The sequence below is a fragment of the Palaemon carinicauda genome, chromosome 29 (genome assembly GCF_036898095.1).
Source record: "Palaemon carinicauda isolate YSFRI2023 chromosome 29, ASM3689809v2, whole genome shotgun sequence".
In the NCBI taxonomy this organism is placed as follows: domain Eukaryota; kingdom Metazoa; phylum Arthropoda; class Malacostraca; order Decapoda; family Palaemonidae; genus Palaemon; species Palaemon carinicauda.
The window spans coordinates 64,198,965-64,212,092 of record NC_090753.1 but is presented as its reverse complement, the minus strand read 5'-3'; the positions used below and the strand labels follow the sequence as shown (position 1 = coordinate 64,212,092).

Below are 13,128 nucleotides of genomic sequence, written 5' to 3'. Positions count from 1 at the left end.
GTAGTAACAGCAACAACAATAATAATGATAATAGTAGTAGCAGTAGTAGTAGTAGTATTATTAGTAGTAATGATGATGATGATAATAATAATAATAATGATAATAATAATAATGATAATGATAATACTGATAATAATAATAGTGATAGCAATAATGATAATGTTGATATGGCTTTAACATATAAAGTCAATTGAATATAAAACGATATAATTAACAGCTGCAAAGTTTTTCTGTCTGCATGCAGACATCCTTAAATAATATTCATATACATATTCAGTATGATATCTTTTTACAGGCAGTTTCCCAATTATAAGTTGTCCTTAACAACGGTTTTATGATACCACATGGCATCTTTTCATTTTTTTGGTTTTCTGAATACCAGCAGTTCAATTGCCACATCCATGAACAACAGTTCTTGACAGCTGTCAAGTATTATTCACTGAATATGTAGGTACAGTTGGCATCGTGAATTTCGTTACACATTTAAATTTTTATTCATGTATTTAGTAATTATCATTAGTTAACCCCCAAGTTTTATTAATGTGGTATACAGATGTGTTTTGAACATTAAGTTTTTATTAATATTAGAGTTATTGCTTTTCATTAAACTTAGTTTAAGAAAATATTTCTAAGTTTAAGATGTCGGTAAATGATCTCTGTGTCAAGATTGTGGCTTATTGTCTAAATTTTATATTCTTTCTGTCTCTTTGGTTTTGCACTTTCTGATTTCCCATTATCCATTCAAGCGATCTTTCTCGCAACTTAACTAATGACGTCAGATTTCCCATTTGGTAAAATTTCCTTGGTGTTAAAACTTCCAATATATCCAAAGTTCCCATTAAACTGATAAAGTCATCTTTGAGTGCTTCTTATCACTTTAGTTTAAAAAGAACTTACATCAACAACTTCCTGTCTAACTTCAAGGTAAAACAAAATCATATAATTCCTGTAACTTCAGTGACTTTCTCTTAAACAATAACTGAGTCATCTAAAGTCTTTTAAACAGGTTCCAATCAACAGCGTCTTAGTAATAATGCAGAAATAATTCATTTTAATTATTCATTACTTTTCTTGTAATTTATTTCCTTATTTCTTTTCATGAGTGGGCTATTTTTCCCTGCTGGAGCGTATTGCATCCTGGATTTCCAATTAGGGTTGTAGCTTAGCTAGTAATAATATTGATGATGATAATAATAATAATAAGAAGAAGAAGAAGAAGAAGAATAAGAAGAAGAAGTATAATAATAATAATAATAATAATAATAATAATAATAATAGCAGCAGCAGCAAGAGAAAATTCTTCACTTCCTCGTTTGCACTCTGTTTATTTCTTCTTCTTCTTCTTCTTCTTCTTCTTCTTCTTCTTCTTCTTCTTCTTCTTCTTCTTCTTCAAGCGGAGTGTTTGCTGTGGGAGATTTTATTGGTCCCCAAATGCCAGAAGAGGAGAGCCTTTCCAAAGGTCAAAAGTTAAACCCCCGATTGTATGAATGGTCTTCATTCATTCACTCCGTTCGTTGTAAACGGTTTTGGGTTGACTGGAGTTTGAGGTAAATGATATTTTGTTTGGGCTTCCATACTATTTTGCTTCTTTTATTCTGGTATAATTTTTTATTTTTCTGTTACAATTTTTGTTAGTGGTTGAAACTAATTAAGCTGTATGTATTGTACTCAGAATTAGTTTCTATTATATGAATTGTAAAGTTTATTTACTTTCTTTTGGGAAAATGTAATTAATTTCCCGGAAAGAACAGTGGTTTTGAGGTGAATTAATACGAGTAAAAAATTAGTAGTTTTTATCCAAGATAATTATTTTAAAATAACTTTAAATTTATGTAATTTAATATTTAAAAAGCTATATTTCTCATAATCGAGCAAACTTCATAATTTGGAGACTCGACAATTAATGAAATTGCAATAAAAGAATTAAATTTTGTCTTCGAGAGTTTATAAGATTTAACATTTATTCATTTGAATTAATTTTTGTTTTCTTATGAAGAGAACTAATGATATAAACCTGTGCAAATATTTAGATTTTCTTATCAATTTTGTTTTGAAGACCTTTTAAAAGTTGTCTTATTTTTTTTCTTATATAAAAGAACTTTCAATTGAACGATTAGTATGCATACACCAGAGTGCGCCCACATACTGTATGTATATATATACACACAATACACATGTAGATATATATTTGTATGTATTTTACACACACACATATATGTGTGTTTGTGTGTGTATATACTATATATATATTCATATATGTGTATATGTATATATATATATATATATATAATTATTTATATATATATTATATGAAAGTTCATATATATATATATATATATATATATAAATATATGTATATATATAAATATATGTATATATATGTGTGTGTGTGTGATTATTAATATATGTGGGATAGGATAAATTGACTGTTACTTTTGTATCAAGACTCAAAGACATTGGTTCGAATCTTTCATAAAGTCACACACAGTAATGTGTTTATTGACTTTGAAACTTACAAGAAAATATTTGCTGAAGGTAGTTTAGATTTATCTTCCCCTTTTGTATAAATGTAACATCTTTAGTACCATACAATATCTATATCCTTTGGTAATATTTGGTGTAAAAGTTATTTGATAATGAGGTACACATGTAATGAGAGAGAGAGAGAGAGAGAGAGAGAGAGAGAGAGAGAGAGAGAAAGTTTTGCTGACAAGAATTTGCTGTAAAATTTTGGTGTTGTATAGCTACTTACAAAATTTGTAAGCAAAATTAATGTGTTGACTCATTACTCTATATATACACACACACACACACTCACACTCACACACACACACACACACACATATATATATATATATATATATATAGTATATATATTATTTTATTGTATTTATAAACAATATTTATATATTATATATATACGTTATATATCTATATATATATATGTGTGTATATATATATATATATATATACGGGGTCTTTGTTCATAGGCTAATAAAACGAAGAAAGAGAAAATAAAAGTATACAAATCCCTCAAACCTTCGTTCATTTATTTATAAAATGGAATCCATTTCTATCCAAACCGACTCCACATTTCCTCAAAATCAAATTGTGAAAAGATCCTGAGAGGAATCGTCCTCAATCCCAATAGAAGCTTTCATGCTTTCAGTTTCGGTACTTGTCACCGGAAGTCACTTAGCATTAAAGCAGCTCGGATTAATGGGAGATGATTGCCAATGAAATTCAGGATCGAACAAAATGGGAATTTGATGGATTTTAACGTGTAAGGGTTCAGTGTATTGGTGTGATGTAATTGATGTTTGCTGTTAGTGAAGTGATATGTGCATTTTGTATTTTCTGTAGTGGTTCAGTAATGTTTGTTAGTATTTCGTAGTGGAATAATCCTCTTCAGAAATGAAACACACACACACACACACACACACACACACACATATATATATATATATATATATAGTTAACAACCGGGTTGAAAGAGTCAGAATCTTTATACCAATTACCTAATTGATTTACTGATTACATATTATATATATGAATAAATAAGTATATATGTATGTATGTATATATATGTATGTATGTATATATATATATATATATATATATACATACATACCTTTATGAGTGCAGATACCATAACGGGTTGAAAGGATTTGTGTATGGCCATGATCAGCAAAGCTGTACTTGTCAGGACCACCCATACTTGGTTGGTTTGCTGGGATGGCTCATACGAAAATTTCCCACCATCACATATCTGTACTGGCCAGCGTGTAGTTGAAAACTGTCCAATTTGGCCAAAGCCCAGGCATTAATTAAGACATATCTGAGGTATTTGTCCATAAATGGCTGCATTTGTTGTTGTTGATATACATACATACATATTTATAGATTAAGATACATACACCAAATAACAGGATTACATTATGTCAATTTGCAAGCAACCACAAGGAAAACTGATACATGAAATATTAACGCATTTTGTTAATTTACAAACAACTTGCAGAGAAGTCATAATAGCATATATCAGGAAGATATTCATATCGTCTATGTTAAAGTATCAGTGTAAACAAGCATTTTGGAAAGGAATATGTCAAGATATTAGTTATGTGAAAAAGTTAGAACCTACTCCTCTTAAATTCTTGGCATTTTAAAGATTCCCTTGAAGATGAAAGGGTTTAGTAGATACTATAGTAGGACGATATTCTTGCTTAATCTATTGTTATAAGACTGAATTCTATTGTATTTATCTCCTACATAATAGAATGAATAAGTTTATTTGTCAATGGCATTTTGATTTCAAGTTTGTTTTCTTATTATTAAAATGATTCAACGTTATTCTGTGCATATCCTGTACAGTTCCTCTGGCGCTATTTCCTCCAAGCAAATCTCTCTCTCTCTCTCTCTCTCTCTCTCTCTCTCTCTCTTAGTCAGGATGCCAGAAAACCTCAAATCAATCTCTCTCTCTCTCTCTCTCCTCTCTCTCTCTCTCTCTCTCTTGGTGTTGCAAAAGTTTCCCCAGTCATCATGTCCTTCTCTTCACATTAACCAGGAAGGAAAGTTTGGTAAATTTTTATATATATTTCGCCAGATTTCTTCTCTTCATTAAATGCCTTGCTTTTGGGTACAAAGTAATTAGGGCTGTTATAACTCCTTTCTGAAATTTGAAAAAGAACAGGTGAAAGCCAAGTGCAAAGTGCTGTTACTTCTGATATAAATAGCTCTTAAAGAGTCCATTAAGAGAAACGAAGACGAAGATTCCATTAAGAGAAACGAAGACTGATATCTAGGGAGAAGAACTATAGTGGCTTGATATAAATCATTTTTTATACGTTTTTCATCACAAGGCAGGAAGACAAAGGAGGGAATGAATATAGATTTAGACATTTTTTAATTTGGCTTACTTATGGTGCATTATAAGAGATCATTCATGTCATAAACATTAAAAAGTTATCTCTATCTATCTTTCTATATGTATATATATACAGTACGTGTATATATATATATATATATATATGTGTGTGTGTGTGTGTGTGTATACTGTATATATATGGACATGTATACTGTATACAATGTTTATATATATATATATATATATATATATGTTTATATATACATATATATATATTTTTTATTTATATATATAATTGTTGGTGGTTGGGTATTTTAATGGGAAAGGGAAATTTATGTTGGTTGCATCCAAGGGCCTACTTAAAAAATACCATAGAAAGCGAGATTGTGATATTGAGGCTAATTAAGGTCTATGGTGTAGAGATAAAAGGTATCTGTCTTGGATTAAAGTTCTCTTGCTTGAGGGTACACTCGGGCACGCTGTTCTATCTTATTTTTCTTGCTTTTTTTTTAGTTTTATAGTAGTATATGAAAGATCTGATTTCGTGTTGTTGCTGTTCTTGAAATATTGTATTGTGAATGTTTGTTGCTTCTCTTGTAGTTTATTTATTTCCTTGTTTTGTTTCCTCACTGGGCTATTTTTCCCTGTTGGAGCCCTTGTGCTTATAGCATCTTGCCTTTCCAAATAAGGTTATAGCATAGCAAGTAATTATGATGATAATTGTGAAAGTGACCCATGTGATATAATGTATAATCTGAAGAATTATGGGTCTGTTGCAAAGGATATGAGAGAGAGAGAGAGAGAGAGAGAGAGAGAGAGAGAGAATGAAACTTCCGTTCCGTTTAGTAAGAAAGAAACGAGGTCTTGGGACATCTCTCATCTTAGGTGAGAAAAACTTCAAAATAAAATAATCCCTTCTCTCTCTCTCTCTCTCTCTCTCTCTCTCTCTCTCTCTCTCTCTCTAAAACGAATAGTCATACTTTCTCTTTCAGATACTACTACGTCACACCTGATGGAAAACGGTATCACTTGTTATCATCGTAATTCAAAGTTATATAATATATATATATATATATATATATATATATTATATATATATATATACTTATTTATATATATATGTATGTATATTTAATTTATATATATATATAAATTATATATATATATATACTTATTTATATATATGTATGTATATATAATTTATATATATATATATATATATATATATAAATTATATATATATATACTTATTTATATATATGTATGTATATATAATTTATATATATATATATATATATATATATATATTTCTTTTCTTAATTGAATGTGCATGTATCTGCACATATAATGGATGACTGAAGGCATTTTTGTTTTACTTTTGTGTCTTGAGCAAATGAAATTACGAATATTATCTTTTAGGTAATACTCGTTGCCTCAATACCTTTTGTTTACTCATTAGTTTATTCATTTATTATTTTATTTATTCTTTGTTTCTCTTATTTTTCTTGTTCCTCGATAAGCTGTGGGCACACAATTAGTGTTTCGAGCGCTGCATGCAGCAGTTGAAGGTTAATACTTTAATCTGAAATGAAATGATTTCAGTAACAGTTCAAACAGAGCTGAAGCTACTGCCAAGGGTCATCTGAAATTATGAATTATAGCAAATAGCTTGGATTGTCTATTATGCTAAAATGCAGTAAAAATGTGGCATTTGTAATATCTGGAAGCTATGCACAAACACACAGGGGTACTTGCACTTACATACACACGTGCACATGCTCAAACTATTTTTTTTTAATTAAAGGGAAGGATATGGTGCAATGTTGAATAATAACTGGTTTTTGTGTGAAGGATATGCAGGCATTCAAATGTGTGTTTGTGTGTGTGTGTGTGAGAGAGAGAGAGAGAGAGAGAGAGAGAGAGAGAGAGAGAGAGACATTATCTTAGACACTGGAATATCACTATTTTTGTGAAGAAAGGAAATAAAAGTTTTACTCCTTTTAAATGAGTCATCTAAAGACCTCGTTTATTTCTTACTACATAGAAGTTTCTCTCTCTCTCTCTCTCTCTCCTCTCTCTCCTCTCTCTCTCTCACATGAATTCACCGTCATACTAACTTAATAACTCACACAAATATTGGTATACGCTAGACATTGGAGAATATCCATCTCTTCTGATGCCACAAATAATTGAGAGAGAGAGAGAGAGAGAGAGAGAGAGAGAGAGAGAGAGAGAGAGAGAGAGATAATGAATGAATGTAGTGTAGCTGGACATATATTGGATGACTAAAGATTAATGGTTGATGTTATGGTCGAGAATAATCTCTTGTTGATTGATGGTGATTAACGCAACGCTGAACGTTTTTCTTTTGTTTCTATCTCCTCGGAAAAGGAAATTGTGGATTTTATTATTTCAATACTTTTAGTTTATTTATTAGTTTGTTTTTTTATTTATTTTGTTGGCGGTAATTAGAAAGGTGCATGGAAGAGGCGAAGGCTGAAATTCGAATTTGAAATGCTTTGATTTCAGTTCATCTGAAGGCAAGATTTTTCGTTAATGGAATACTATACAATTCTGGCTATTTATAATAACTGAAACTATACAGATACACCAGAAACACTTATATACATACATATGTGTGTGTAAGTGTGTGCATGTAATAATGATACATGTATCTTTTATACTGTGTGTATATATATATATATATATATATATGTGTGTGTGTGAGAGAGAGAGAGAGAGAGAGAGAGAGAGAGAGAGAGTGAATGTTTGTTTTTGTGTGCATGTGTAGAATTTCTAGTTTTCTTTCCTTTTATTGGGCTTATTGCTTCTTCAAATGCTGTAGTAATATGTGTACTGATACATTTATTGCTAAATTAAGTATTAAAGACACCTCTGGGGTTGCAGAAGTTTTCCGCTTGGTTAAACTTTAACCGAGGCTGAATAGTGAATTGGTTAATCTTCGAATTCAACATTGGGTTATTGTAGCTGATATTCATTATTGATTAAGTAGTTTGATAATGAACTGTAATGGTGACTGAAAACCCAAAGGATGAGTATTGAATTGGGTCGTCATTCTTGATTCATCCGTTTTTGTAGTTACAAGGGGGGGGGGGGATTGTCAGAATTCTCTGTGTGGGCATCTAGGTGTCAATCCCACACAGTGGAGGGTTTAAAGTCCGCTCGTGGATGGCAGAGGCATGGGGCAGTAACATGCCCCCTCTCTACCCAAGTTAAGACAAAGGAGGGCCAGGCAATTGCTGCTGATGAATCAGCAAATAAACTTATAGGCTCCCTCCCCCCCCCCCCCTATCCATATCTCACAAGGCTGGTGAGGTTATAGCGACCAGAGGAACTAACAAGTTTGAGCGGCACTCGAACCCCAGTCTGGCGTTCGTCAGTCAGGGACTTTACTACATTGGCCACCACAACTTGTTTATTTTACTACTACTAATACTGCTACTATTACTGCTGCTGCTGTAGTTGCCGACTCTGCTACTACTACTTAACACGGACATTGATGAATAAGGGAGTTAAGATGGGGAAAGCTTGTAGAAACTTTGAAAGAATATAGTGCTCTACCTGTAAAAAGTGGAGATACCTTAGAGAAGATGAATACGCACATCCTTATTTAAATTACCACTGCTGGACGCCTTCCTGAGCTTTAGAATTTTAATATAAAAATTTCACGGGCCCACAGCAATTTCATAAGACGTATCAGTCATCTGAACGTAGAGTGCGTAATGCAACAGTTGTACAGTATAAGCATAGATGCAAGGCACAATACCATAAGAAGACTTTCAATAACACCTAGTTTCCAGGCTGTATTAGATGTTGCTTTCATGAGTAGAATTAATTAGTAATGTCAATTTCTATCGCTTAACTTTCATTCTCCTCGTTAGAAATTAATTGTCTGTTTTCGTAGAGGTACCCATGGGCGTTTATCATTCTGGAATTCCTAAAGGATTTTCTAATAGTAATATCAACTGGTTTAAGTAAATATTTGAATTAAGATGTTCATGGAGATCCCAGATAGACCAGGCACTTCATCTTACATGAAATTTTTACTCATCTCCAGACCCCAGGATTGTGGCGGCCTGTTGGTAAAGTCCCTGCCTGGTGGTCGCCAGACTAGGGTTCGAGTCCTGCTCAAACTCTGTAGTTCTTTAAGTGTCTGCAACTTAGCAATCCTTGTGAGCTATGGATGGGGTGTTTGGGGGACCCTATAGGTCTACCTATAAATTAATCAGCATCCACTGCCTGGCCCTCTCTGGTCTTAGCTTGGGGGGATAGGGGCCATGGACACTAATCATATGTATAATTGGTGTAGTCTCTAGGCCAATGTCCTTCTTACTAGGACAATGTCACTGTCCCTTGCCTCTCTCATGAGGGTTTATTAAACCTTTAAACCAATCACAACAAAAATTGTGTAAATTTGGAGAAGTCTCCCAAGAAATCTAAAAACGGAGAAAACGGCTTCAAGGTCACCACCACTCCCTAGTTTTCCCAAGTCTATTGCAAGAAAAGAACCTAAAGATGGAGACGACCTTCGAACTTCCTTTTGAATGACACCCATTCTATTCTCACAGGTCTTTCAATGGCCGTTCTTCACTGTGAATAATTTCTGTTGGTTAGGGAGATGAATACGTAGATGGTAAAGAAAGAAGTATTTTTTTCTGTTTGTCTGAAAATAGATATGAGTAGATATTTGTTTTACATATGCATACACATACATAAACACACATTATATATACATATATATATATTATATATATATATATATATTTATACATACATACATACATACACAATTTATCTGTAAATAACATATAATAAATAATATTGTCACGACTCTCTTGAACATTTCATTTCACATTTTTTTTTTCCATTTAATACCCATTACTTCTGAAATAATTGAAAATATATCATATAAAAGACTGTAATCACAATAACAAATTTCTCATACAAACAAATCAACTGGATTATAAAGTAAATAAATGTTATCAAAAGTAGATATTAAAAGTTATTGCAAGACAAACAATCTACCGAGCGAAGTAAAAACAACAGATGACATTTTAATAGCTCTGAAAAAAAAAAACAAGTTTGATACTATTACTAATTGTATATTGAAAAACTTGTTTTTGAGCTTTGCGTTCGTCATGTTTATAAACAAAGACAAATATAACGAGGCGGAGGAGGGGGGGGGGAGGGGGCGTGATAATGTTTCAGGTAGAGACTGAGTTTTAACAATGACGGGCTGGATATGACTAGTTTATAACGTGACAACAAGCTTATATACAAACGGTTGAGGATAACAATGACATAAAAACTTTAACAATAAGAAACATGCTATGGCACTCTTTTAAGCAGGTTTTTCTATTATCACAGAGAGAGAGAGAGAGAGAGAGAGAGAGAGAGAGAGAGAGAGAGAGAGAGAGAGAGAGAGAGAGAGAGAGAGGGGGGGGGGCCTTCGCATTATAGGACAATAGAGACAAAAACTAAATTTGTATGAAGTCATGTATAAATAATCGGAAACGAGGAATGGTTAAAGGGGGAATATAGCACAGATATTTTAGATTGAATAGTTTAATAACTATCTAAAAGAAAAAAGTGTGTTTTATGGATGTACAGAAGTATTAGATATAGGATCATCATATCCTGGGACCTCTTGGGTAGACGGGGCGAATGATGTTATGCAACTTAGCTCAACAGGATCAACGTGCTGCTAGTGAGAAGCGGAAATCAGCCTTTGGGAATATTTTACACGTGAATTTTATTTGGAATCAATGAGCTCACGTTGGATTATAGATTGATTAATTAAAATATTACTTAAGATATTTTTTAGTAATAAGTAGTTACTGTATATTATCTTTTAACATCATTTTCTTATTAAGTCATTTTCATCTCCATGTTACAGTCATTTATAATACCCAATTCCTGATGCCATTAAGGATAGAAATAGTGAATTAAAAAGTTACATTTATTTCCAAAAAGATACTTAATGGAAATTCAGGAACCGCCATAAAATGGTGTGAAGATTTATTGTGTTGAATTATGAGGGGGGGGGGGGTGCCACTATGAAGATTGAGTCCATAGTGTTAAGGGAGGAACCACGGCTTGAGAAGAGGTGAAATTAAAAAGCAAAGGAATAAGAGAGAGAAATGATGATAGGCGATACAGTGAAAGGAGCAAAGTGTGATGGAGGATGAGAAAGATAAATTTCAAATTATTATTATTATTATTATTATTATTATTATTATTATTATTATTATTATTATTATTATTATTATTGTTACATGCTAAGCCACAATCCTGGTTGGAATGCAACATGCTACAAGCCCAGGGGCCCCAACAAGGAAAATAGCCCAGTGAGGGAAGGAAACAAGGAAATATGAAATTCTTAAGAAGAGTAACAACATCAAAATAAATATTTCCATTATAAACTACAAAAACTTCAACAAACCAAGATGAAGAGAAACAAGACATAACAGCATGCCCGAGTGTACCCTCAATCAAGATTCCTCTAAGTCAATGTTCTTTTAATTTGTATATCATTGTGATGGGATTAAAATTAGTTTCGCTTCTCTTCATCATCATAACTAAGCCATTCATTTTTTTTAACCCCCCCCCCCTCATAAGTTTCTAAAAAAGGCCTCCATTCTCATAAATTGGGTTATTCTTTTGAGAAACTTCCGTGGTATTATATATTCCCTAAGAAACATTTTCCACCTCTGAAAAAAATATTAATACCTATTATTATTATTATTATTATTATTATTATTATAATTATTATTATTATTATTATTATTATTATTGTTATTATTATTGATATCATTATTGTTATTATTGTTATTATTATCATAATTATTTTTATTATCATTGTAAGTATTATTATTATCATTATTATTAACATTAATATTATTAATATTATCATTATTATTATTAATATTATTATCATTATAAAGTACGATAGGAAAAGGCTAAGGAATTTTTTTTTTCTTTTTTTTTCCAAATGGTTTTGATTCATACTTTAATTAAGTTACTGCTGTCGATATCAGGACACCGGGAGTGCAGGCCATGGCACTCGATAATTGATTGATTGATTTTCAGTTTTATAAAAACATCTGGTCAATTTTTAAAGTGGGACAGAGACTTGCAAACCGTTATCAAAATTTCAGTTCAGACTAGGATATATTTGCTTTGCCATTACTAATCCACTGTAGAACAAAGGCCTCAGACATGTCCTTCCACTTGCGTCTGATTATGGCCTTTCTACGCCATTCCACACCTGTAAAGTTTCCTAGTCCGTCAATCCATCGTCTTCTATTCCTTCCCCTGCTAGGATCACCTGGCACTAGATTGGATCATTGTTGCCAATTGGCTGTGCAGAAAATATGTTTTTTTTTTTTTTCGCAGTGCCAAATATTTCGAATGCTTGGAATGTTCGTGTTTAATACCTTTGAGGGGATTTTTCATATGGTAGGGATCCCAAAAGAAGAGTACATGCTGTGAATAACGGACTGAACTGGTTGACTCTGGAGTTTGCAATCTCCCATATCAAAATTTTTCTTTAGTTTCTCTTTTAATTGAAAACTTGAAAAGGTGAAACTTTGTAAAATACGAGCTACTCAATGTGTTTTTAATGATAGTCCGACACTTATTTATTCCTTTCGAGTTTCATTCAAAACATGGGTAAAATCATAAATAAGTTAATTGTACTTGATGTAGTCTATAAAGGATTAAAAGAGAGAAAACAAAGCAGAAATGTTAGAGGCATCAACCCCCCCCCCCCCAAAAAAAAAAAAAAAAGAAGTGAAAACCATAATCTTGAATATGATAATTGAATGATCATCGGACTGAAAAGTTTGATTACTGTAGTATTGATATAGAAGCAGTAGAGTAAAGGCAGATTTGGCTTCACCTGAGAGTTTTATTTCCCATTATAATTGCTAAGGTTAAATAAATCCAAATCTCAGTGCCAGTCCCGACCTGGAATGTTTACTTGACCTGGTTCTAACCTGGAAGCTGTGGCCTAATTAATTTGCTTTGCCTCAGAAAGGCTCTGTTCATTCAAGTTGCTCGACTGTCATGGGCTTTGGGATTACGCAACTTTCGACTTTCGATTCGAATTGGTAGACAAACCGCGTTATTGCCCAGACCTGCACTGTTAAAAAAAAACCGTAATTTTAATCGGAAATTCTCCGTAAAAATATACTGATCTCAGCTGTATTTCAGTAATATACAGTACAGGCGACTGTAATGTT

General features: G+C 32.3%; 1 protein-coding gene across 1 annotated transcript in view; it reads right to left on the bottom strand.

Annotated features, from left to right (window-relative positions):
• Positions 1–1,301: 1,301 nt before the first annotated feature.
• The window catches only part of LOC137622620 (calponin homology domain-containing protein DDB_G0272472-like), a 36,905-nt gene continuing 25,078 nt past the window's right edge, over positions 1,302–13,128 (bottom strand). The window contains exon 3 of the mRNA XM_068353226.1: positions 1,302–1,405. Coding sequence (XP_068209327.1) covers positions 1,302–1,405 — 104 coding nt within the window. The remainder of the gene's footprint in view (positions 1,406–13,128) is intronic.